Below are 26,628 nucleotides of genomic sequence, written 5' to 3' on the forward strand. Positions count from 1 at the left end.
ATATGTGAATACCTATATCATTTTGACTTGCCACATCAAGCCATGTTGATACGTTGATACGCCTACTTCCACTAAAAGTGACTCCGTTCCCCACCGACGAATCTCCACACAAATAGAATATGCGATACCTTACGGCTTACATGATAAGTTGTATACGACCAGAGGGGGATTTAGTGGTAGTGGGAGTAGCTCAAGTCAGCGTCAAGGATTGATCTGGCAAGTCTGAACAAGACTGATTTTGACCCAATCAATAAACAACCATCGCTCGCTAAATGCCGCTAAATGGTAAAACGTATTTATGTTTATATGGGGTCAAATTAATTAGATGTACACATAATTAGACTGCGAATTTTATGTATTTATAGAAAAATTGATGAGTATTTAATGCGAGCGTTCGGCAATACACGATACGAAGTGTCTCGGTTATTTGTCTGCTGTATATTTGCATAAAAATCCGCAGTCTACACATAATAGTTTTATGTGAATATAAATTTAATGTTGCAAACTTTGCATACAGATGAAATAACGTATTAATAAAAATAATACATTTTTTATCAATAGATGGTGATAAGAATGCCGTATGTCAACCCCCGCCTGCAAAGAAACAGAGGAAGCAAGAGTTCAGGGATGCTTGGCTGCAAGACGATTCATTTAAGCCGTGGCTGGAACGATGTGAGGATGATCCATATAAAGCCCGGTGCAATTTTTGTAATAAGAAATTAGGAGTAGGCAGATGTAATTTGTTGAAGCATAAAGATTCAGTACAGCATGCAATAAATACAGGAAGAGCGCAAGGAGAGGTATCGGAGTTGGCTAATTATTCTGTAAAGAAGGCGGAAATAAGATTTTCACTGGACGTTGTCGAGCACAATAGAAGCTTCCATTCCTACAATCACTTCGTAAAAATGTTGAAGCAGGCAATACCAGATTCCGAGATTATGAAGAATGTTTCCCTTGGAAGAGGGAAAATGACTGGTATTGTAAAGAATGTTATCAACAAGGCCATAATTTTGAAAAACATGGCAGCAATGAAAGATAAATTCTTTTCGATTTTACTGGATGAAAGCACGGACGTTAGTAACACGAGGCACCTTTGCATTCTGGCGAGATACGTGAATAAGGGCAAAATAAACACGTATGTTTTAGATTATTTACATATTAAAGACGGGACTGCGGAGAATTTATACAAATGTTTAATGTACGCGTTAGAAACACATAACTTGAATGTTAACAATATAGTTGGAGTTTGTGCAGATAACGCGAGCATCATAGTAGGCAAAAATAACTCCGTGCTTTCCCGGTTACTAGAAAATAATAAAGAAATAGCTGTATTTCCTCGCGTGTGCCATTCGATACACATAATCGCGTACGAAGCTACCAAATGTTTACCATCGTACGTCGAATCATTTCTACACAAAATACATACCTATTTCACTAAGAATCCGAGGAAGCAGGTGAACGGGCAACGGATAATGAAAAAAATTGTACAGCCAAGTCCGACGAGGTGGTTGGCACTTACAGAGTACATAAAGTCGATTCTCATTCAATGGGATCTGCTTCATACTCTATTTGAAAAGACTGTGAGCGAAGCGGAATCAAATCTTGCGCGTGATATACTTGATAGACTAAACTGTAAATTGACTAAAGCATACCTCCAGTTCTTGAGTCGAATGTTAAGTGTCACTGCGAAATTCAATGTTATATTTCAAAGCCCAAAAATACCGCTTCATTGTCTATTAATAGAATGCAATAGATATTTAAGATACATAGGTAACAATTTCATAAAATCAAATGTTATCGAAACGGAAGTTTTACATGAAATAGACATAGTCAGTGAAAGAAATTTGCTCCCTGTAGATAATATAATCGTCGATAGCGAAACGAGAAAGTCGATACAGAAACTTAAAAACACACAAAATGCGGAAGAAATAAAAGAGTTTTTTGGCTGTATTAAAAAGTTTTATCAGACTCTCTATGCAGGCGCTATTGAAAGGCTACCATTTACAGAAACATTTTCTCAATCTTTCGATTTCTTAGATCCATCTACGACTCTTTATATTCCGAATCACCAAGATCAATTGGATCGAATAATTGACAAATTCCCATCGAAATTTGACAGGCAATTAGTCAAGACAGAATGGCAGGATATGGCCATGCATTTTAGTCCTGAAGAAAAGAAGGAATTGGCCCAATTAGACATTACGGAATTTTGGTATCGCATGAGTCAGATAAAGGATTGTAATGACAGTTATCTATATTCGAACGTAGTGAAACTTGCTGAATTGTGTTTGTCGTTGCCGCATTTGAACGCGGACGTCGAGAAATTCTTCTCCGTGATCATAGAGATAAAGAGGAAAGATAGAAATAGAATGAATACGAATATGATTTGCGCCTTAACTAGGATTAAAATAGATTTCAAAAATGAGAATAAAAATTGTGAAACATTTGAGATAACTACGGAAATGTTAGATCTGTTTAATTCGAAGATGTATCATAAAGATGTTGTGCCAAAACAGTTAGAAGAAATTATTGTACTGGAGGAGAACCTTGATAAAAGCAGCAACAAAGAAGATAATTGATGTGTTATATTAGTTGTACTCGTTATTTATAAAATGTTCTACATAAGTATTAATACACTGTGTGACTGTATGTCTGAATGTCAGTGTATGTATGTCTACAACACCTGTTTAAGTTCAATATAAAATTATAAAGACGTGTATATTATGTATTATATGTGTACGTATGTATATAATTATAATACGTTATATATTTTGCATAAATTAAAAATATTTTTTATGTGTCTACCGCTTTTCTCTATAAATAATATTTCCTCTTACTCTGCATCTTGTCACTTTTCCTTATTTCTTATCAAACGACGTTTCTGATTCATCCCCATATTTTAACCCATTCTGGGAATGCTCTCCTATTAATATATTCAGACGCATTTCAAAGTAGAATAACGTTTTTAATACAAGATCAATCAACTTCATTTCCTTCGGGATGAAGAGAACAAATTCGCAACCCTAATTTTGACGGAGGTCAGTGACCTAATTTCGCGTATCAGCTGGGTATTGTAATTGTAAATCTTACCATGCGTAAAGATCCATTGGCGGGGGAATCCGTGTCGATATGTAATACGAGAGACTTGAGAAAAGCTCGTATAAACGTTGAGTTTTCCTTTATTTAGCCTCATACAATACCTGACGTCAAATCATGCGGTAAATTGGCTATATAGAGAGATAGTACCGAATCGATACCTCATCTAATCTCTCTTTCAAAAAAAAGCACGAGAGACCCAAGAATCGGAGAGATCATAACACATACAAATAAAGTACCCACCACACAGAAACTCAGAGCACGTCCCTGCGGCGTGCAGATACCTGACATAACCCTTTCCCTGAGTCAAACGTGATTTTGTTTGTATACAAACTTTCAATGCATTCAATGGTTTCACAGTAGTAACTTTATAATGTTCACATTGCTGGGTGAAGTAAACTTATGGAGTTTCGACGACAATATAAGCATAAAAAGCACAGATTTCGGTGCATTTCGGTGAGATGGATTTAAGTATTTGTAGTGTAAATATACAATTTTCATTAATGTAACAAAGAAAAATGTTTCACGATTCCGTGGCAGGTATCATGATAAGCGTATTGATCATTTGCACGAGGAGGGCAAGCGATCCTATTGTCAAAAGCGTGGCATGATATATGTGCCGACAAATAAAAAAGGAAATAAATTAAAGGATTCCATTAAATATCTCGAGGTAATATTGTACAGTCACCTGAAATGATTTCCAATCTACTTGGTATTCAAACACGACCTAAATTAAAGCTAAAGGTCCCAGAATTATGAATAGACCATCTAGAAAGTTATAACATTATTTCTAATGCAAATTCGTCACTAAGCATTTTCTATAATACTGGTCGATACGAAGAAAAATTCTTATATTAAAAAGTTCTACTAATACCAAACTTAGGAAAGAACTGTATAGATTTTGGATGTTTAACTTTCTGATAAGTTCTTCAATGAAGATATAAATAGAATAAGGAATTCTACTGTCTTATTCTTATAACTATAATGAAATATATAAACATAGTAAAGACACAAATATAATTAAAGGACAGCGTATTTGGATACAAAGATTCTACTACTTCAATTGCAGGAATTTTAATAAAACATCACTTAAATTAAATTCAGAAAGATGCTAAGTGTCGGGAATCGTTTTGAATACCATAGTATAAATAATAAAAAATACAAGTGTCTCTTGTTTACTATATTGAGCTTGTTTTATAGGAACAATTGAAAGATAATTCAATAATATATTGCCAGTGGTATGACGACTGTGTTTTACAGTTAATGTTAAGCAATGCTTTATTGATACAAATACAAGTGAACATTATGANTATATGTGTGGTAAACAAATCTTAACTGCTTTCTATTATTTTTAGTGATAATTACTAAGAATTATATACTTTGCACTTATAATGATAATCAAGTAACTGTCGTGCATTTTACAAGATCGAGGAGACACATCTTTGATAAAATTAATAGGCTTGAACCAAAATTGTCTACAATTGATCTGTTTGGTGCTAACGGCCGTAGATTAGACAAAAAAGTACAAACTAACAAATGTGGCGATCTGGTAAGTATATTTAAAACGTTTTATTATTCTTTAAATAATTAACTGTATTTATATAATATGATTCAAATATTGTAGATATTAACATGGTGGAAGTCTACAATGAACGAAGTTTATCCCTGGAGTCCTGTTGTAAAAGAGCACGATCGTGCTAACATTCATCTTTACCGTATAATAGGGTACACAGATTTGTTTCAGTTTCCTTTTTTATTTGTTACTCTGTATTTGCAATGTATTTTTATTTTCAGAGTAAAATTAGAATTAATTTGTTACATACGTAGTGAGTTTGATCCCCTGTGCATAATGTTTGACGCATGTAATGATAATGTAATTCACTCTGTAGAACAAAAAGTCTCGAGAAAGGTAGTTCTGTTATTTATTGACAATATTATTTTGATAACATTTATATACAATTATGATTACTATTTAGGGAGAAGTAACTATAGAATGGCGTACCTATGAAGTCTCTCAACAAGATAAACTTCAAAGAATTGGAATGATTTCTGTACCATTGCCTACGCATACAAGTTGTGTAAAATTCTCCCCAACTCAGGAATTATTATTATTATGCTGCATAGATGGTTCTGTTGTAATATATGATCAAACTAGAGCTACTATCATCAGTGTAAAAGCAGCTTTTGTAAGATATTCATAAGTATAAAACGTGGGGATGTGCGAATATTCCGAGTACCCGAGTCTCGAGTCGGGTCAGACGGGATCATGAAACCCCGTACCCGGAACTAGGATCCCGCATATCCCTAAAAACTGAATATGACAAACTAGATTTGTTAAATTACGTGTATTTTCAAGATCCCTACATTGGCATCATGGCACAGTGATGGAATGATATTTGTTGTTGGAAATGATAAAGGTCAATTGCAACACTTCGACATTGCCTTGTCATGTATTAAAAGTCAAACGTTAAGTGAAGAAACAGTACAAGCAAATATTCTCGACCTGTCTTCGTATTTTAGGTAGTATTCGAAATTTAAATAGCCGTCAGTATGATAATATAAAGTTTATATATTTACTTGTAATTTAGGATTCAACCAGCATTGCTGCGTATGGAATGGAACAAAAAGAATGATCTCAGTTGCTACATTGATGTACATAATCACGGCAATTCTCTGTTATTATTAATTTTTCAACGGTAAGACATTATAATATTTCTTATAAAATAATAAAGGATAGGGTAGAATATTAATATGACATATTAATAGAGGACCTATAGGTGTCATAAAAGTGTTAGAAGGAAATTCGTTCACCGGTGATGTGTTGGTCAAGAGATATCTATCTCTGTCGCAAGTTGAACAAGCAACGTCTTTATTATTGTCTATGAATTGGGACACTCATTCTCGTGCCTGCATGCATGCACTCAATCAGATTGTAAATTATTTGTTCAAGCTGCCTTTGACAACGGAACGTGAAAGTAAAATTTATATTAAACAGACTACTATACAGACTTCCCGGCAGTCGACATAATATGATTACATGAATAATTTGATTTTCTACAGATCTCATACAGAATGCGTTAGGTAGTTTTCATGTACCTGTTAAACCAATTAGTCAAGCCATCGAAGAAGAATACGGAGAAGAGATAAGAGACTTAACGAGACGATTCTTCCATCATTTACTAAGGTATCACACTCATTTATTTTTAAAGGAATTAAAAGTTAATTCGAAAATATTGCAGGTATCATATGTTCGAGAAAGCTTTCAGACTTGCTATAGACCTAAACGATCACGACCTTTTTATGGACATACATTTCTACGCATTGATCGTGAACGATACGGCCATGGCAACTGCAGCAAAAGAAAATGCCGAGCGTATATTAAGTAGATCAAACAGTTGCAGCAGTTCACGTAAGAATAGACGATATATTTTACGGAATATCTGGTTGTTTCATTACTGATGTAAAGAATTTTTAGATTCCACGTGCTCTAGAGCATCGTGTTCACTGTGTTCTGCTTCTATAAGTGATAAAGGAGAAGAATCTTGTAGTGACGAAAGTGAAAATTCGTCTAAAAAAAATCAGACTGATATGAAACAATCAAAGATTTATAAGAAGGAGTCCAACAGCCAAATTCCTCCTTTACCAGTTCTCAATCCACATTCCCTCAACAAGAACTTGTTGTCCACATCGTTCACTGACGTCGCGCCCATTGAAAAGTCAGATTGTAACTTAGAGCCAAGATCCTTTACTATACCTAGTAGCACTCTCACAACTTCATTTAATCATTCGTCACATCTCTCGTTATCATCTACACGTTTTATACCATCATTCAACAAAGCAATATTTAAAGCTCATGGAAATTCAGCATCGTTATCTGCAATGACTACGACAAATATTGCGCATTCTCTTAGTAATATTTCTGGCGACTTAATGACAACTTCGTTTGGAAGCGTATCTATAAACGATAAAAAAGCATCCAATAGGTTTAATGAAAATGCTGTGGATACGACGTTTAACAAAGTTGTGCGTAGCGAAATGCAAGTGCCTCGTGATAATGCATCGAATGACACAGTAACTAATTTGGTGCAAGAGAATAATTTTATGTCGACTCCTTTCAACAATCCAACGTATGAATCAACTAGTCATTCAGAGGCTTCGTCTGATCTGTTAAGATCTTCCTTAGACAGCATAGACAATAACATTATGTCTACATCTTTCAGTACATTTAGTACAGACATTTCAAATTCGTATGATAACGCAACGACTGCTAAATCTGATTCAAACTCTGCTTCGTCGCCTTTAAAAAATTTAAAATCTGGTACGGTCAATGAGTTTGCATCTAGAACAGTTTCTGATTCTGTCATAACGAGTAAAGTAACATCCAGTTTTCATAATAATCTCGCGTCGACTTCTTTCAATTTTCTCGGCACTCAGGATTCTGGTAGCTCGAAAAGCTTTAATAACGAAGATCATAATGTTATTAAACCGCAATCCTTTCTGGGGAAGAAACAAATGGATTATAATGTTCCACCACCACCTTCTTTAACAAATTCATTCACGAATTATTTCCAGAGTCTACCGAAAAAGAATCTTCCTTTATCTAGAAGTACGCCTGGATTAACAGATATCGATGAGTCGATTAAAAAATTTTCATCTATCAGGACAAGTCTTACTTCGTACGCGTTACAGAGGCAAAGTTCTGCATCTAATATTTTGGAGCAGCATAAATACAGCAATATTAAGCCTCCTAAATATAGATTGAACTATGATTTTGATTACGTTTCGCTTCATGGAAGTTGTGACAACATCGATATACATTCCTCTACTAACAATATAAAACTAGGTAGTTCACAGTTTTCTTCCACGTATGGTTTACAAAGTAGATTTGATAACAGGCATTCGAAAGTAATATCACAAAACGGTACAAATACTAGCATCAGTAAAGACTTCAAGATCTCTTCTAACGTTCCACCTCTACCAGTTATATCTACTTCCACTTCCAGTTCTGTGTCCTGTTCTCCCTTCTCTACATTTACGGATACGATAGATACAACATTAGCAACAAGTGAAAAGCCGAAAGTGAAATTCTCAAATACAGTAACACATATTTTGGTGCCTGGCACAGTAAGTGTAGTTACGTATAGAGAATAGAAAAAGGTACTTCGTTTTATTATTAATTCGTATCTTCTGCAGGGTCAATCGCATAAACAAAAACGGTCTACGATTACTCAAGTGCATTTGACTGATCCAAAACGCGAATTAGCGGAAAGCCTTCCATTGTGCCTTGGAAACGAAGATTATCTTAAAGATTTTCAACCATTACCAAGTAAGTATCAAAATTTAACTGTTATAATCTTAGACTGCGGATTTTATTTTTTTATAAGAGAAGTGCATCTGCAGAAATGATAATACGTGTAGCATGTATTGGAAGCTAAATGTATATTGAAATATTTAAATGATAAATGACACGTTTATCTAAAACATATTTTTTAAGTGTTTTATTTCGCATAAAAATCCGCAGTCTGGTGATCATACTTGAATAATATAATACGTTTTATAGAAGAGGATAGTAACAACAAAGTGAAAGAAGCTTCAAGACCAGAAGAGGGTTCTAAAATAAAAGTTGTACACTTTGGACTTTTATAAAAGAGATTTAAATTGTAGTATATAAATTAGAATATTAAAAAAAAAGACACATGTATAGATATATGAATTATGTATATACATGAGATTGTATTTACATGTATGTACTTAGAATTTACGTGAAGACTATTTGTATATGTACTTACATTTTATATGTACATACATTTTTTTTATATAATAAATTTTTTCAAGTTTTATTACTAAATTGTTTGTGTCTTGTTAGGCGAAGTACTGATCTCTTGTTCTATGCACTGTATCGGAAATTAAAGTTGCTTCAAATTATAATACTAAATAAATTGCCTAGCATTAGATGAATTAAAAGCGAAACTTTATTTCTTCTTCTATGTACACTAAAATATTATTTGCCCCTGTTCTGTAGTAATTCGCTTAATGCAGCTTTCAAGTCAACTAATTCCTTATTTGGTATGATGCGTTTCTTTTGTATCAAAGGATCATATTTATCTATAGTTAAAGAAACTCCTTCAGGCAAGGCTGCTTCTAATATCCTAACAAATATAGGGCATTTTATAGATGTTACATTTGATATTTGCACATCTCTTTCATAAATCTTTAAATTATACTCGGCATCTGTTAGAGATGATCCTTTTTTATATCTATTTATTTTAAATTCTCTATGTGGGAAAGCAAAACTAGAAAGACAAACAAACACACGTGGAATTAGATTATGCAGCATTTAATTAAATTCTGAATTTCAAGCGTAACATTACCTGTCTTCGACAGTAACGTTCAATATCTTCGCTATCTTATAGATGAAACTTTGGTAATTTTCAAGTAAAGGATATTTATATCCCCGAATTTGCACATTCAAAAGAGGGTAGACTTTTATTGTCGTTTCTTTTTTCTACAACCAGCAAAACAGAAATTAATATTTCTCTGTCAATCATGCAATATGAAGTTGTTTAGTCCAATAGCAGTCACAGTATATTAATTCACAAACAATTAATAAAATAACCTTCAAGTACGGTGGGTCGTATACGCCATAAGACCTCACAGTTGTATTAAACAAGGGACAGCGGCAATATGTTGTAACCTGCAGTATATAAACAATTTGTTCCAATTACATTCTTCGTGGAAACATCGTATTTTTTAGATTTAAATAACCTCATTCTTCACAGAGAAAAGTCTGCATTTACCTGTTTTAAATTTAACACCATTTTGTATCAATAAAACTAATATCGAAAGTTATTTAATCTTTCATTAAATATAATTTTAATAGTTACTATTTATATTAAACTAAGCTTACAGATTTAGAGTATATCAGATATATATACAACACACAGTTTTAACTAATATTAAATCTTATAAGGTGTGTGTGATTGTTTCAGTGTGATCTTGTATCCAGATCACACGTGCGTAAAATTTGAGGTTTCACTAATAGTCAACGCACGGTGCTGTGGTCGAAATTCCTCAAATCTGTCATATTGAGTATCCGATCTACACTTTATTTTGTTAGTGCGTTCCGCTTTCCACCACTTTCCACTTCCGGAGCTTGGACGGTAGAGTCAGTAGAGTGGGGCAAAGCAGAAGTCCGACAGAAGGGAGGAGGTTGTGTTGAACATTGTTTAGTTACTGTAAAATGTCAGCGGTTTCGATTTTGCCGGCTTCCCAAGAGATTATTCACGTCGTAAATGAAAGTAACTTATGTAAAATCGAAAGGTACGTATTCTGAACGGGATAAAATGCGGATTCTCCTTTTCGTAGTTCAGCGAAGCTTTATGCGTTCACTATCGATTTTCTCACAGCTTCCTCAATGACACGGCATACAGGGAAGCCATTGAAAATTCTTCCACTTATAATAGCCGACTATGCAGGGAGCGACGTTTGCGTATGCCATTCCTCGATTCTCAAACAGGTATTAGTTATCATAATTTTTTTATGAAATTTATACACATATATTTAAACCCTAATGCCTTTGTCAATTCTTCACCCTTGTCTTCTCTTATTCCTTCCTGTCTGTAATTGCTGCCTGTAATTTTTAATCCAATATAAAGTGAAAAAAAGCTGGATCCTTAACGTATTTGTTATTTAAAGTATCAATCTTGTCTTGTTATTATTTGAAAATAAAAATTCATGGTTGGAATCCTTTGAGGGCCTTTTATAATAGTCTTGGTAGGTTCAGATCTGACTATGAATAAAACATGTACGTTTTATAATGTAGATAATTTTTTTTTACGTGGAATGATGATTTTGCTATTACAATGCGACTGCTATGAAATTGTAGGGGTAGCACAGAATCATTCTGCGCTATTTATGTCAGCGAGAGAAAGACTGCCTGGTTTGCTACATGGTCAGATATACACATATCCCAGTAAGAGATGGAGAAAAAAACGGCGACAGTATTTGATGCATTATTTGCATCCAAAGAGAGGACCAAGAGGTGATATCGAGGAAGTCGGTGAGGGTGTTGAGACTATAACTCATGTAAATGATGACAGCAAAGATTCGGTGGCACTTAAAGGTGATTATTGTTTGATATTATCTGGTGATATTTTTTGTCAATAGCACATATTCATCGTATTTGAAAAATGTTGAAAATAAATTCTATGCATTATGTCAACAGATGAACATAGTAAAGATGCCTGGTACTATGATGAGCAAGACATGTTGGATATAGATACGTACGAGGAACCCGATGCTGAAAGTGATTACGATTATGAGGAAAGTTACAGTAGTAAAAGGAAAAGAAGGAAACCTCGCGGAGGTGGCCATCATCCTGCTCGAAATCATCCATCTTCCACAGACAGTCCAGGGGGCAAACGTACTAAGGTAATCTCGGATCTTACACTTGTTACACAGTTATATGCATTACAAAATTTCATAAAAATCGATGGAAGCATAAAAAAGTTATTCCGCTTCCGTCTGAACATTAATGGGAGTATTTAATTATTTGAAAAATATCTAATTTATTTTATTTTGTTCGATACAGGGTGGGGGACGTGGGCGCAAAAAAACCAACTATGACGCTGTTGACACTGATAAGCCATTCGTTTGTGACCGTAAGTTTAATCACAGATACAACTACAAATGACCACTTCCTGTTATTAGTTTCATTACAAATATTATTATTAGTTTTATCAGTTGTTAATTTTTAAATAAGAGAAAGAAAATGCATTGCGTTAGAAGATTTGTTAATCTTATTAAAAAGAAAAAAATATGATATTTTTAGACGCCTACGTATTAATTTACAATACGCGCAGAGGTTTAGTATATAGTAATATATAAGATGATTATTAAACGCTCGAAATAAATTACGAAAGATTTTAGTCTTACCGCATAATTTCTTGGGGAATGGTGATTGAACTTAAGTATGATCAACTTTATAATGCGGGAAGGTAGCCCTGTTAGTCGTAAAATTAATTCTTCAAATCACTTCTAGTGCTCTTTCATTCAAAGGAATTGATCAGTATCGTATTGACTGCTGTTTTCCTTCAAGTTTATTACAGTACATTCCAGTCCTTACTGTGTAATGTCTATTTCTATATCGAAAACCTTGCGCTCCATATCTCTTTTCCTATTTGTCGAAGTATGAGGAGACGTGGTATGATTCATGAATGAAAGGCAAAGATTGTTTATGTACATTGAAAAATTTCGAGTTTGTAGATAAATATGTACAAATCGGGAAACCAGGTTGTATGAAATCTCAATGAAACAGTGCATTGGAAGTTAAATTATGCTCTAGAATAGTAAAAGTTAAATTATGCTATACATATCGCAACTTAGCGTCGTAACTCGCGTAAATTCATCATTCATTAGTAAATATTTATGAATTGCGACCTAATACTATAGTGTTTATTCATAGTAACATCTTATGAATATACTTTTTTTATTTTTTTTATTTACCACAACGTTATGTTTATAGTAGTAGTATTTATGAGACAAAGAACTTGGATAGTCCTACGAACGAATAATGCCGCCCAAATCTTGAAGGAGTATAATAGTCACTACTAATTTGATCGAACTTTTTCCAGACATGAAGTCTATAAATTAACTCGAATGTGCCTGCAATCTGTTTACTTCTTAAAACCACTCCTGTTAGATTAGCAGAAATGAAAAATCTAAAGGCATTTGGTCTCTACTAGTAAGCCCCCCCGATCTTCACAAACTTTCAGCTGAGAGATTTTTTTTTACTTCCGAACTATGGAGTCGCGGGCTTACGAAATTGGCCAAATATCTTCGGACCTCTGAATTACCTGCCAATAACAGAGCAAGAATGTACTGGCTCACACTGTAGCGAGCTCATTCTGTAGGAGTATACAAGCATCAAGCCTTGCATCGTATTAGTTTTGCTTCTTGGGCTGGAACTCCTTCACTGCTTGTCCACATATAGATTCGTAGGTGGATAGGGATATGTACTTGGTGCGGAAGGTGTGCAAATGCTGTCCCTCGTCCATTAAGCTTCTCTCCTGAAATCTTTTAACCGCCTCGTTTCTCCAAATCCGTACTTTAACAATCAGTCGGTCGTTGAAAAAGATATCTGTGGTGTATTTTATGTTCTTTTGTCGTACTCAAATACATGGACCCAGTAATTATATCCATTACGAATTGGCAATATTTTGAGATTATTAAGTCTTCCGACTCGGCGGTTAAACGAGCATATCCTCCCAACATCGTCCAACCAACTCGTCGACCAATTATCATGGACGTTGCATTAGATGGTTTGTGGGAAAAAACAGTATTTGCACTTTTGCAGTATGCAGCGCACGGTATAAAACCAGACCTGGTCTGGTCTACCATTACGGTCATTCCCACTCTACTTCCTCCGGTGATCCTGCAAAGGAACTAAGTCCCAGTCCTGCCGAAGTTGAACCTAGGAGCGTTGCAGACACCGCTGCTTCGAACCAGCCAGGTTGGAGCCTAAATCAGCTCAGTTTTCTCACTTTCCTTTAAAAAAAACAACAACAAAAACCAGATCAAGACAAGAAAAATACGCCAAACTCATTTCCCCGATCCTGTGATGTCTCTTTTTAATCCTCGATGCCTTATGATCTTTGATCTTTTTCGATCCCAATTTTCTTGCAACTAATTGTTCATAGAGATCCTCTTGAACAACATTTTCCTATAATTTGATGGAGTTAAAATATATTCTTTTCTTCTTCTTGTTCGTCTTTTTTATATTCTCTCTCTCTCTCTCTCTCTCTTTCAAATTTACGTGTATTGCAAATGCATGCATTGCAAATTTAGAATTTTTGTGTGTACTTATTCCCAAGGTGTTTATCAGGGATGTACGAAGTCTTACAATATTCTCTTCTTTTCGTATTGGTAAATTATATATCGTGAAGGTATCATACGGAGAGTATCATTTAAAGTCAGTATGATACGAACGATTTAATTATCATATGTGTATTCGTTTTATGTTGACTTTTCAGGATTCTCGTTCGTTCGAACGAGATCGAGATACGTTTTGCAATAGCATGCTTCTGCAACTTTTCATTATTTTTTCTTTCACGTGTTTTCATACGTTGAGAGAGAAAAAAAAATCGATTTCTGGAATTCGTTCTCTTTGGTGCAATCGTTTTGAGTGTTTGTATGTGTGTGCGTATATTCTTTTTATTTTACCAGACGACTGGTGCCATTTCGCAGCATGCAACGATCGCTATTAATTTTCATTTGAGGTTTTAACTATTACCCTGTCAGAATTTTACGTTTTCATTAGGATGCTTCCTGTCTGCATTACAGGTAGTGATGGGACTTGAAAAGATTCGAAGCTTAGAACCCTTGAAAGTTTTATTAAGTTGAAAGTATGAATCGTCTTGGTCATCTTGAAAGTTTTCAATATATTGTTAGAAATAAAAGTCGTGAAATTTAGACAAGCATTTGATATCCGAAAAGCTGTTCTTTATTTTTGAAAATATGAAAAAATATTTCTGAAGTTTAAATTATTATTGTAAACTTCTTAAGTTTTATATTGTCTTTTTTGTTAACTTATTAAGACAGACCAGGACGATCAAGACTCCAAAAACTTTTAAGTTATTCGAGAATTCTGGAAATATGTTGAAATTATTACAAGTTTCCATAATCTTGAAAAGCTTCGATTAGTTTCGAAGTTTGAACGTCCATCACTAATTACAGGAGTAACAGTTTGGCTTCGTTTTCTCCTTTCGACGACCTCAAATTTATAAGAAAAAAAATTGCATGAAAAATGTGTACTTCTATTTTCTTTCTGTATGCCTTTGTGAATTGCCAAACGTAGTGCCGTTTTGTACGATATTTCGAAACAGTTTGGAATTTAACTGAATCTCGGTGTTACGTAATGTTGTACTCGGTCTTTCTGGTGATGGAATGCATTCGAATGACGTAATATGCATCTTGTTACAATCATTATATCTTATACATATCATATTGTACGTATTTCATTTTTTCCTTATTGTCATGTCATTTTCTTTTCGATAAAACATTTGTGATGCGTCGAATAATCGATTCTGGTTATCGGATAAGCAATTTCGTAGTTCATACGAGTGATTGCCTCTTACGTGAATTCTTCAGACGCAAACTGTTGCTTTCCCTCATCGTGTCTGCGGATTTTTATTCATTTATAAGAGATGCAAGTGTGCTGAAATTCGAGTACTGCACACAATGTGCAAGGATGTACAAAATATTAGAAGCAGTACTCGTGTTAATATGTTTGATGAATAAAATTGAAATATACCTAGAATTCATTCTTGCACATTCAATCTTAGATGTTTTATTTTGAATAAAAAAACAGAATATGCAAAAATTATAAATGCAGTTTAAAAAACTTTGGGGAATATTAAAAGCTAAATGCTTATTTTAATGTTATAATGATGGAATATTATCTGAAACACNAATACACAATAAAAGTAGTTGCGAGTCAAATAAAATTGTATCAAGAAGTGCCAAAGCCATATATTAGAATATTAGAAATTATTCGTTAAAAATTGCCGGATTTAAAGGAACACGTCGAACAATTTGATGAGCCTCAATTCTCTGTAAATATTTTCAAACATTTTTCCTAAAAATTCATCGCTTCAAATGTTGAACTTTTCCAACATTTCCTCAAACATTTGGCAGAAATCTTACGGCTCATGCAATCTTAACCACGTTGAAAAACCGAATCGATTATCGGTGGTCGTAATCACAGAGAAATTGACTATCTAAATAATTGTCTCTAAGCCAGTGTGCATGGTCATTAGCTTGTGACGCAAAGCGCAACTGGGTATGTGGTCGGTTTGTGATCAGGTGGTACGCGTCGAGGTCGTCAGAATGCAACTTCGTCGAGCACGTCGAGCCCGTCGCCCGCGACGCCCTCGGCGTCGGTAGCGGGCGCGTCCTCGACGCAACCCTCGCCGCAGCCGCAGCAGCCGCAGCCGCCGCAGCAGCCACCTCAGCAGCAGCCTGCTACGCAGCAGCAGCAACAGCAGCAGCAGCCGCCGTCGTCACAGCAGCAGCAATTGTCGGCTTCGCAGACGGCGGTTGCTCCGGCGTCGCCGATACCAAACGTCAAGGAGGAACACCTGCCAGCGGTCTCGTCGCCCGGGACCGCCGTCCCGTCTCCGTCTTCGAGGCCGGAGGGCCCGCCGACCCCCGGGGCGAACGAAAAAAAAGCTGGCAAGTCAGCGCAACCGTCCCCGTACTGTGACTTCTGCCTGGGCGATGCTAGGGAAAATAAAAAGACCGGCGGCTCCGAAGAGTTGGTCTCATGCAGTGATTGCGGTCGCTCAGGTAAGCCAGAGGAAAAGATCAAGCGCAAGTATACGCGGAGAACGAATCACAATTAAATGAGAAAGTATTAATACCGATGGGTGTCTGTTGCGTTTCGAGCGACACAACTTGATTTCCGGTGGCGAGTCGTCTATATAACCGGAAATTGTAGCTCTTCTTCGTTTTTCGATGGTCCGCTATTCGTTGTGGTCGCGGGGACGAATATTGTTATACAGGTCCAATCGTAGAAATTTAAAATATATGCTTATTCTGTTATTATAGAAACAGTAGCTAATACACTACAGTATTTCAGTTTTAGTATGATTAGCAAGTTTTGTTTAATATATTAATAGTAATGGTTCTTCCGTTGCCTCAGTCTTCTTCCTGAAGGAGGGATAACCAGCCTTGGTGCTTCAATAATTTACTCGAATTGCAATCTTCCAGAAAATATTTCTGCCTATAGTGTTGTCCATAAATATACGTAAACGTTTCGAAATTGAATAACTCCTTTAATATTGCATTTAACGAATTAATATTTTTTTAAGTTTTCGAGCGATTAGTTTATTATTTGATGTATAGGCTGTAAATTTTATAGAAAAGTGGAATCTGCAGAAAATATAAAGATTTCGTTGAACACTAAGACAGTTCTAGCTATACAATCTCCATAAAAAGTTACATCCGTTCGAAATATAGTGTATTCTCTGATTTTGCTTTAATGGATGAAATATTTATTAAAGTCGTTTAACTACTATTTATTTTCAACTCACTTTCAATTGTTTCAGAGCATTTCATGACATTTATTATGTTTGTATAATAATATATCTTTTATTATTTTTTAAGTACTCATTATTATTGATGAAATATGTTCCTAGTTATGATAGCATAAAATTTCAAAATCCTTACATTATTTTTTCTCTAGTTTCTTGCCAGTTTAATGTAGGAATGTACGTACTTCCACTTCACTGAACTCCATAAGAACACATGTTCACTTGAAATTAACATAATTCCAAAACGAGCTACTCAATTCCTTTTAAATTTTGCATTTGAGTTTAATATAATAATAACTACTTATTTATAAAATTTCAAACGTGTGTCACTATTTTAGTCTATAGCCAGAACAGCGTCCATTGAGTCCAATATTAAGAATGTAATTCAATTTTTAAATGAATATTTATGGACTTCACTGTTTCATCTTCCCATAATAGAATACAATATCTAAAATGTACATATATTCTTATATAGAATATTTAATACTCCGTTTTAAACGTATTTCTGAGTTTAATGAATTCGTCACGCCTGTTTCTTTTCTGTAAAATCTTATAACTCAATTTTCCTTCGCTAGATATTAGGAAGGCTACACTATTAAGAATCTCCCAGTAGCGTGCAGTCTTCGAATTCATTTGTAGGAAATACTGTCCCCGCGAACACGGCTAATAACGCAACGTTTCTTTCCTATATCTTCTTAAAGTCCCGCGATCTCGGTTTACACGACCGAAAGTCGAGGGATCGTCGCGTTTCTTCGTTATTCGTCTGATCACGCGTGGTGATCACTTAATTAACTAACGATGTGTTGTCGTTGAATTGTTCGTTTGTTGAAGTGCATTCTTTTTTATTCGCACGCTCGTCAGGATCGTTTGTTCATTTTCGTTTCCCAAAAAGCGAATAAATTATTGTTATTGTCCATCGTCGTCGATTCGGCATCGTCGCGTTCTGCCGGCTCGGTCGCTATTTTTCATACCGTTAAGGATAATTCGATTCGCCAGTGATTGATAAATGAAAACAAAAAAAAAAAAGATAGTACTATTTTTCGGGATGAAGTTAGGTCGGTGAAACTAGATTCGCCGCGTGAAACATACGTTCGGAACTATCGTTAAACTGGGTAAATTCGTGTGTAAAACGGTTAAGGTGTGTCGATTATCATACACGGTTCCGCGGGGTGGACAAAATTAAATAAAAATAGAGAGAAGAATAAGAGAATGTGAATGGTTACGAGCTTTACGTACACTAGTCAAGGCATGAAAAGCAAAAACATCACTTTGTCAATGGTGCAACTTGTCGCATCTGAGTAATAGGAATTTACCACCAGATTCCTTTACTGCACGGATCAACTGTGATTTATTGTGTAATTCAATGATTAGTTTTTAAGGGACAAAAAAAAAAGTTTTTACGAAAAAAAGGAGAAACAAAAGATGAAAAGGAATAAGACGGATTAACTATATGTACAAAAGGAAGTTAACGAATTCGACACGGATATACACGAATCTCGTTCTGGATATTAAAAGTGAGGAAAGGGAGTGAAAGAAAATAAATGAAACGGGAAAAGTAGATGAAAACGTCGACGGACTAACTAATCGTACTGTTTAAAAGGGTAGATGGGGAACCTTGTACCGCGATACATTTTTCTTTTTTTATTCTGAGGAAGAAAGGAAGGAGAGCAAAAATTCCTGTTGCACAGTACCACTAGAGCACATATTGAAAAAGATGTGTTTGTGTTCCCTGTTTGACTACAGTGTAACCGCGTGTTCTTCTTTTTTACGTTGTTCTGTTGAAAATCAAAAGAAAGGAAGGATCAATAGTAGGACGAAACTTGTCGCGAGAAGTTGTTCGTTCCGTATGGTCGCCAAGTTTCAAGAGAGCTTAAACAACAAAAACGATACGATATATATATAGATATATTATATATATACACTTTATATTATTTACCGATATTATCCAGCACAGTCGTGAATCGTTTAACGAGAGCAACAATATTTATATATAAATAGTAAGACGAAAAAGAAACAAATAGGATCGACCACGTTTTTTCGATACTTCTACAACTTTTTCGAGCCTGTAAATAACCTTTTTATTTCACCTTTTTTCGAGTGTTTACAGAATATATTACTCTAAATACGACACCATAAGAGCGCAGCACATATAACACACTAGTGAACGACACTAGGAAAATGATATTCATTTCTGCAGTGCAATCATCGTCTTTCATTATAATCGCTATCCTCTTTTTTTACTTCTCTCAATCTGTTGCATCTTACGAGGAGAGATCTGAATTCAGTCGAACAACAATCCTGTTGATTTCATTTGATTTCTTTCAATTTCGACGAAGAATCTCTCGTTTGTGTCCGAAAATTGTCTTCTTTCTTTCCAACATTCCACTCGCACATCTGCTGCTCTTAAAACCTTCCGTTTCGTTCTGGGCATTAACCGTTTCCGTCTCACGTTGCATATAATACGTAATATAGTAATCGCCTTTTTATTATTCGTAATCGTCACCAAACGACGAACGTATTTATTACTGCATTACATAACGGGACAAACGGACAAGTTGTGCCGACTTGTCGCGGACGCGGAAGAGGGTGTAAAGCTGAAGTAATAGGCTCTTTCTTTCCGACGAGTTTCACCGAGTTTTCAGGCCCAACTTTTCGACCACACTTCGCGTTTTAAAAGAGTGAACAAAATATATAAAGAAAGGATGTATCTATGATATCACGTCATCATCTTAGAGACTCGATGATAGCTTAGTTTTGTACAAGCTTTGATACTCGTACAAGAAGATATATATCGTTCGAACACTAGGATTAACGCAAAAACACATACAGACAGACACACACATACACACAGGCAAGACGTGAATGAAAAAAGAAATCGTCGTTTTTGTAGTTGTAACGAGTTTTTTCATCGAAGGTCGTCGTCGTTGCTGTCCTTTACGTTACAGATTTCCTGCTGCGGTTCTTGAAACATTCTCGTCTCGACTATACTGCCTCTATAGCAATTTTCTAATTTTCACCAATCTACGTGACCAATGCAAAATAATGCAAATTGATAGCTTCTTTACAATTGCTGCCAAATAAAATTTGAGGAAAAAGAGTGACTCTGCCAATAAAGAAATTGGAAAAGGGGATCGAAACTTAGTTGAAGAAGTGAAGTGACGGAATTAAAATGAGGAAGTTTCTGGGAAAGATTCAGGGATCGTAGCAGCAGGGTTCAATTAATCAACTCCTCATCGCGAGCTCGTTTTTCCACGATCAGTAGCTGATTTTTCAATGTTACACGATTATCATAGATTGAACGAAGTAATCGTATGCAAGTTGCGATTTGTAAACGTGTACTTCGCCCCCTTGTTATTATCTTTACGGTGTCCTTACGTATAATAAAAGCGCAGCGATGATGCTAACGATTTTACTGTGTCCAACGCTGAAGAGACACGTGCAGGATTTCCTTCGGGTTTTTGTACCTCTCTGTTGAAGCGTTGTTTCTCAGAGTCATACTAGAGGATCGGGGTAAAGGAGAGGGTGAACGGCGGGAGATCTTTGTAGGGTAATTTTATAATTTAACCAGTAGCGTCGTCTCGTTGCGGTCAGAGGAAATAAATGACGATGGTGAATTCGCTATCGCGTCTTGATGACACCCTTCTATTTAACGTAGTTAAGACGAAACTCACACACACGTAAGGTGTAAGAGAGAGGGAGAGAGAGCGAGCGAGTGAGAAATTGTATACAGAGGAAAAAAGAGTAATTATGAGTATGAAAGCATGCAGAGATAGTTCCTCCTTGTTATATGAAAGAAGAGAAAAAAAAAACGAGAAGAAATGATCGAAGACTTGTTATTTAGGCAATTTTAATTAAGCAATACCCATGAGGCTTACAAATCTAGTATTTAAGTAACGCTAGTTATATATATAAATATATATATTATATATATATTATATATATCAAATGTGATACGTTATATGAGTTGCGTGTGTGTATGTTTCGTGTGAGAGCGTGTGGATGTGCGGTGTGACGGGTAGAGAAATGGGGGTGGAAGCTGCGAGGTGGGGTATGTAGCGTGGGTGAAAGACTTGAATGTGTGTGTGAGAAAATTCGTGTGAATATTAACGAGAGAAGAGAGTGTGCTGGTCCGCGACGTTTATATTGTGCTGCGCAAGAAAGAACGTGAACTATTCCAAGGTACGCACCGCTATTACTTACCACCTTACTATTCCAAATAAAATAACAATATGTTCAAGAGGCAACATCAAAAATGAAAAAAAAAAATACAATCGCAGATATCATGAAATAAAACATTCTGTGCGGAAACATAACTGAACGTTATCATTATTCCGGACGTTTTTAGTGCTGAGGAAAGGTGAAAGTTTATTGATTTTGCGATCGATCATGTAATTCGTCGCGTTTCTTTGTACATTCGGAAATTTCATTTGGAATTTGAACAGCCGTTCTGAAACGAGATAAAAAAAAAGTAATAATACGTGTATCAAATTATAGAAACAAAATGATAGCTTGGAGTTCACTGTTCTTCGGCACAAGATAAATGTCCTAGCACCTTTCTACTCGTCCAAAAATTGCTATCCTCTTTCCTGCCCATGTGCGTGTTCCATGACCTATGCTACGTTCTTGTTATAGGGCATCCGACTTGTTTGCAATTCACTGCGAACATGATCGTTTCTGTTCGCAAGTACAGGTGGCAATGTATCGAATGCAAATGCTGTTCCATTTGTGGCACTTCTGACAACGATGTGAGTATTCATTATCTTTTTTTCGGGAGCGACACGGGACGATTCTACTCCGACTATTTTGGTTTCTTTAAAAAAACAAAACATTGAATTTTAGCACTCGGTCAAATTATTTTGATTAATTCTTATTTTATTTAGTATTTCATTAATTTGATTGTAAATCAAAATAGTCTGAGAAAGATATAACAAATATGTACATGAGCAATTTCCATTTCACGTTGCTGTCGATTTTTTCTTTATTTCATTTGCCTCTCATAAGAGATTGCTTTTATATGTTTGATAATCATTTATTTAAGTAAGAAATCAAAAGTCAGCGATAAACCAAATTGCATTGGTTTAGAAGTTTGAATACGCAATATCAGAACTAGTTTTTCATTAAGATATACTTTATTTGCCTCTCATAAGTTATAAGAGATGCACTGTTATTTTTCATGTTTGATAATCATTTATTTAAAAAAGAAATCAAAAACCAACGACAGACCAAACTGCATTGGTTTTAATACGTATTATCAAAACTAGTCGTTCTTGAATCGTGAAAATAAGAGATCGCGGGGAAAATAAGTAAGTGGAATTCAGGTATCGCTGGAAGCTAATTGATTATTTCGGGAACCAAACTAGGATCAGCTGCTGTTCTGTGACGACTGTGATCGTGGGTACCACATGTATTGTCTGTCTCCACCTCTCGCATCTCCTCCCGAAGGGTCCTGGTCTTGCCGTCTGTGCATAGCAGAGTTTCATCACCGTGATTAAAAAAAAAAAAAAGAGAAATGAAACAATCTTTTTGTCTCGTAGATAAGTGACGGATTTTATCCAATATGCTGTGGTGCAGTGGCCGTTTTCGAATTAGGAGAGTATTCGAAGCTCGCGTATCTCTTATGATAAATAGTATTACGATAGATGCGGATGGTACTTTCAATCGTCGAGGAAGCATCCTTTTTTTTAATCTAAGAATATCTATAATAACATTGGCAGCGCCAATTTTGGCAGCACTAATTATACGTTTCTTTCTTCTTCTTTTTTAATTTAAGTTCCATTAACTGGGATCGATCGATGGGAAAACGGGAAAAATTGTCCCGTCGGGAGTTGGGAAATAGTAAAGGATAGGAAGATTTTGAATAAGTTTTTTACTTCACTGTTTTTCCAGTCGCGAGTCCCTTAAATAAGAAAAATAACATAAAGTATTTGTAGTTTATCGTGCTACGTTAGATTATCTCAGGCATTGGTGATCTCAGAGAACTATGATAATTACGTATTTATAATTTTAACCAGCTAGCGTTTATCAGTAGACGTACGATGTGCTCGAAGAGCCGCGTTAATAGGCGAGCATTCTCTTTCAAGCGTGCCGTTAAAGTTAATGGGAAATAAATGGGATAATCCTAGTTCAAGGACTCTGACATCAAACGTCGTCGCATCTTTACATGGACGCAGAAAGATCGGCATCCATTTATTATTTCAAAATTAAAGAGACGCGAGTCGCGTTCTCTACGGTAATTACATTATTAATATGAAGTTTTAAAGAAACCGTAATTCAACGATTTGTAACATTGACAAATACTCTCCTAGTTCCCCGGGCCGGTATTATTTTTAGCCATTGACATTCGAAGTTCGGTTGCTTTTACAATTTGCGGAACTGCTTTACACTTTTAAACGAGATCTCAAATTTTTCATAAACTCTAGCCGCCTGCGGCGTCGCCGTGGCTCGGTCCGAAGAGCCGAGCCTCGCGAACGAGACGGAAGCAGCAACAAGAGAATAGAGGAATAATTGATATTCTAGGAAGAACACGATATTTAAATAGCATCTGTTTCATAAATAGCGATAAATAGAACACTGTCTGTTTATCTGTACTGTATCATGATACTAAAAGCTTTTACACTTAACGACACAGCCATTAGTAGCGGTATAGCTAAACGAACGATACGAAACTTGTGCGGTGGTACCACAGAAGAAAAATTATATTCTATACGTCATTTTATTAATTGTTAGCTCAGTATTTTTATATTTTATACATTGAATGTACTTAATTTAAGATTATACCACGGTGATATTTGGTATTCGTCGATGTAACGCGTTCTCATTAATTCTTTTCCTTCATTCTATTCTACTTTTTCTTTTTTTTTTTTAAATTCGGTAATTTTAAGGTCGCTTACCCGTTGTGGAATTGCGTGCTAGGTAGATAGAACGAAATTAGTCTATAAACAAATTCTTTTCCTCTCGAGTTCGAAACGGATTTACGTTTTATATCGCTTATTTTTAACACACTGTATGCAAATCTGAATAAACACCAGTATACAACTGAATCACTAACTTTAGACAGTCTTATTGTGTGCCATGAATAATTTTCCGAGTGCAGGATCGTAATCGTATAACGATAGAAAAATTCTTTGGGTGCTATACTTCAGGGATTAGTTCCCTCTTCTAGGATAATAACTTTATAAGATTGAAAGTCATGTCTTTGACCAAGGAAAACTATATTCTATAATTATAACAAATAATATATATATATTTGCGAAAGTGTATAATGTAAGATAATCGTAAGGTGACAAACAATACTCAAAATATAAGTTTTTTTATAAAAACTGGATTTATATGAATCTACGATTTACGTGTACTCATTTTTGTATCATCCCACGAGCAAACGAAATACTCTGACGTTCATTATTAAAAGTCAAAACAGACACAGAGCTACTTTGATTCCCGCAATTGCGTACGCGTCAATCGATCTCCACTTGAATATCGGATAGAGACTTCCGTTGAAGGTCTGGTACCGTGGCATCCTTCGCCGGGTAACCAACCGGCAGTAGTACGAGAAGCTTTTCATTAGGAGGACGTCGAAGAAGGTTGCGGATGCCAGCTCCACAATTTAACGGAGTAGAAACCAGAGTTACCAAACCTGCGTACTAGTTTTAAAGTTCATGCATACATATTATAAATCCATATTACTCATAGAGGATACGGTATAAGTAGTATTGTAAGGCTACGGTAGCGTCCGCTTAACTGCGACGGCTTTCGTGGAATCAGGAAAATGCGAGCATGCTCTTTCGCAAGAAATTAATTCAGCGGATCAGAACGAGAGATGTTGAGCTTAAACGAGAAGGAGAAGGGACAAGTCGTAGTTAAGCGGACACCGCTGTAATTACCTGTATAGCGGTGATGAGAATACCACAAGCAATACACGTGCTCATCTCGTTGTAATAATGTACTTTTTTTTTCCCGTTCGGCAAGATTCCGTAGATTTGTTTGAACACGAGTATCAGATAAGGAGCGGTGGTCAGGTATTCTTTGATCCAATTTGTTCGGAGTGGAAGCAAATCGGCCGTCCACTTGGCTCCCATCCGTTTCTTGTAGTTGATCTCCTCCTCGTTCTCGACGATGCGCCTTATCTGTTCTTTCACATTTTTATTCGACACCACTACGAATGTCCATGGTTCTGTATGCGCACCACTGGGCGTAGTGCCTATAAGACTTAGATTGTACAACATGTTTTTACGAATGTAACAGAAGATGATTGTACCTGCAGCTTTTATTATCTCGCGTATCACTTGTTTTGGTACAGGGTCAGAGCTGAAGAATCGTATGGTTCTCCTAGCAGCTACTATTTTATAAAATTCCGAAGCTCGCGAGTACAACTCTGTTTCCGAGGGTCTCTCATATTTGTACGGGATATGCTCTAAATCTTTCGGTAGCGCGGGTTCCTCATCGTCAAAAAACGTTTCTTCGTCTACGAACAATTTCCAGTTTAAGTATTCAAATCGTACTCTATAGCCGGGATGGGGAATCTTTTATTAATTTTCTGAAATAGTGGAGGGATCTTTCGAACGAAGTGCAACACTCTGTATCGACATAAAATTTAAAAACATAATTATAATGATAATAAATAACTCTCCAAATTATTATTGAAATTAAAATTTATTACAATTATTTTACATTCACTCTGTACATTTCATTAAGAAAAATGCATTATTTTTAAAAATAATTTAATGAGTTAATTAATGAGATTTTGGGGTTTTTCAGCTAATAACTGAATATTATTTTAATATAAAAATAAATAAGGCCGTAGGTTCCCCATCTCCGTTCTATAGAACAAAGATCATATTCATTTCAAATTGTTACTTCGAGAAGAATTCCAAATTCCAGTTAGTATTAAATACCTTCTAGTTGCTCCACGTTATTAGAGTTTCTATTATTTTCAGTAAAAACGATGCCCTTTATCGATACGTAGAATAATTTTAAAAAGTAACAAGATACAATACAGATTACCACGTGGTACCAGTGTTTCGTCCAAAACGGCAAAAGTTCAGCAAACATTTCGAACAGAGAGATTTGACATTTCTTTCGAGACCGAGTATGCCATTCGGTATTTAAGTACTGAGGTTTAACGGAGAGAGATATGCATCGGAATGATGAGTGGTGGGGTACATCTGACCTAGAATAACTGGCAGAGAGTCTTATCGCTTTTCATTGGCCGATGTACCCTGTCACTCACGCTGAAGCTTACGTTTCATTCACCAGTTGAATAATTTGCGATACAACGAAATGTTTAAGTACTCGTGCCCTTCAACTATTATACGTACATATATATACGCTCTTATTTTTTTAAGAAGAGAAATAACTTTCAGTTGAATTACTTTTGTCGTCGAAAAGAGCGTAAGTTTATTGAAGCATCTAATACATCGTTAAGCAATACACGGGGAATGGTTGA

At 35.6% G+C, this 26,628-nt stretch overlaps 5 protein-coding genes and 1 long non-coding RNA gene across 10 annotated transcripts in view; 3 read left to right on the top strand and 3 right to left on the bottom strand.

Moving 5' to 3' along the window:
• The window catches only part of LOC108632933 (uncharacterized), a 3,292-nt gene extending 558 nt beyond the window's left edge, over nucleotides 1-2,734 (top strand). Inside the window, exons 1-2 of one of the 2 annotated variants that reach the window (XM_018037819.2) lie at nucleotides 14-285; nucleotides 562-2,734. In XM_018037819.2, the coding sequence (XP_017893308.1) occupies nucleotides 273-285; nucleotides 562-2,579 (2,031 nt within the window). In that variant the 5' untranslated portion in view covers nucleotides 14-272 and the 3' untranslated portion in view covers nucleotides 2,580-2,734. Of the gene's footprint in view, nucleotides 1-13; nucleotides 286-561 lie in introns of those variants that run through there. The other variant, XM_018037820.2, reaches the window with a different exon arrangement.
• LOC113463864 (uncharacterized) lies at nucleotides 2,576-3,205 on the bottom strand. Its single transcript, XR_003388693.1, has 2 exons — nucleotides 3,091-3,205; nucleotides 2,576-3,023 (listed from the first exon to the last, which is right to left on the bottom strand). It is a non-coding gene; the product is annotated as an uncharacterized LOC113463864 (long non-coding RNA).
• A 163-nt stretch (nucleotides 3,206-3,368) lies between these two features.
• On the top strand, nucleotides 3,369-8,939 carry frtz (WD repeat-containing and planar cell polarity effector protein fritz). The gene is given in 15 exon segments (XM_018037813.2): nucleotides 3,369-3,552; nucleotides 3,637-3,766; nucleotides 4,297-4,421; nucleotides 4,423-4,645; nucleotides 4,721-4,821; nucleotides 4,891-5,005; nucleotides 5,073-5,282; nucleotides 5,453-5,616; nucleotides 5,685-5,792; nucleotides 5,863-6,071; nucleotides 6,157-6,280; nucleotides 6,336-6,505; nucleotides 6,572-8,220; nucleotides 8,290-8,422; nucleotides 8,657-8,939. Coding segments are annotated over 15 exon segments (3,630 nt in total). The 5' UTR covers nucleotides 3,369-3,469; the 3' UTR covers nucleotides 8,743-8,939.
• A 111-nt stretch (nucleotides 8,940-9,050) lies between these two features.
• On the bottom strand, nucleotides 9,051-10,067 carry mRpL48 (mitochondrial ribosomal protein L48). Its single transcript, XM_018037815.2, has 4 exons — nucleotides 9,894-10,067; nucleotides 9,713-9,790; nucleotides 9,468-9,601; nucleotides 9,051-9,389 (listed from the first exon to the last, which is right to left on the bottom strand). The coding sequence occupies exons 1-4, from the start codon at nucleotides 9,912-9,914 to the stop codon at nucleotides 9,098-9,100; spliced, it is 525 nt and encodes a 174-aa protein (XP_017893304.1). The 5' UTR covers nucleotides 9,915-10,067; the 3' UTR covers nucleotides 9,051-9,097.
• A 140-nt stretch (nucleotides 10,068-10,207) lies between these two features.
• On the top strand, nucleotides 10,208-24,226 carry d4 (double PHD fingers d4). 3 transcript variants are annotated; one of them, XM_018037728.2, is made up of 9 exons: nucleotides 10,208-10,416; nucleotides 10,503-10,615; nucleotides 10,982-11,218; nucleotides 11,321-11,526; nucleotides 11,687-11,756; nucleotides 13,451-13,606; nucleotides 15,958-16,440; nucleotides 21,819-21,931; nucleotides 22,547-24,226. In XM_018037728.2, the coding sequence occupies exons 1-9, from the start codon at nucleotides 10,337-10,339 to the stop codon at nucleotides 22,676-22,678; spliced, it is 1,590 nt and encodes a 529-aa protein (XP_017893217.1). In that variant the 5' UTR covers nucleotides 10,208-10,336; the 3' UTR covers nucleotides 22,679-24,226. The 3 variants fall into 3 exon arrangements, with proteins under 3 accessions (XP_017893217.1, XP_017893219.1, XP_017893218.1); XM_018037729.2 differs by having other exon boundaries at nucleotides 10,212-10,416; nucleotides 10,503-10,612; XM_018037730.2 differs by lacking the exon at nucleotides 13,451-13,606 and having other exon boundaries at nucleotides 10,211-10,416.
• A 398-nt stretch (nucleotides 24,227-24,624) lies between these two features.
• On the bottom strand, nucleotides 24,625-26,293 carry Iyd (Iodotyrosine deiodinase). 2 transcript variants are annotated; one of them, XM_018037732.2, is made up of 4 exons: nucleotides 26,078-26,293; nucleotides 25,441-25,647; nucleotides 25,067-25,383; nucleotides 24,625-24,826 (listed from the first exon to the last, which is right to left on the bottom strand). In XM_018037732.2, the coding sequence occupies exons 1-4, from the start codon at nucleotides 26,232-26,234 to the stop codon at nucleotides 24,641-24,643; spliced, it is 867 nt and encodes a 288-aa protein (XP_017893221.1). In that variant the 5' UTR covers nucleotides 26,235-26,293; the 3' UTR covers nucleotides 24,625-24,640. The 2 variants fall into 2 exon arrangements, with proteins under 2 accessions (XP_017893221.1, XP_017893220.1); XM_018037731.2 differs by having other exon boundaries at nucleotides 25,067-25,647.
• Between the last annotated feature and the right edge of the window lie 335 nt (nucleotides 26,294-26,628).

The sequence above is a fragment of the Ceratina calcarata genome, unplaced genomic scaffold, assembly GCF_001652005.2.
Source record: "Ceratina calcarata isolate Rehan_Ccalc_2016 unplaced genomic scaffold, ASM165200v1 scaffold178.2, whole genome shotgun sequence".
Classification (NCBI taxonomy): domain Eukaryota; kingdom Metazoa; phylum Arthropoda; class Insecta; order Hymenoptera; family Apidae; genus Ceratina; species Ceratina calcarata.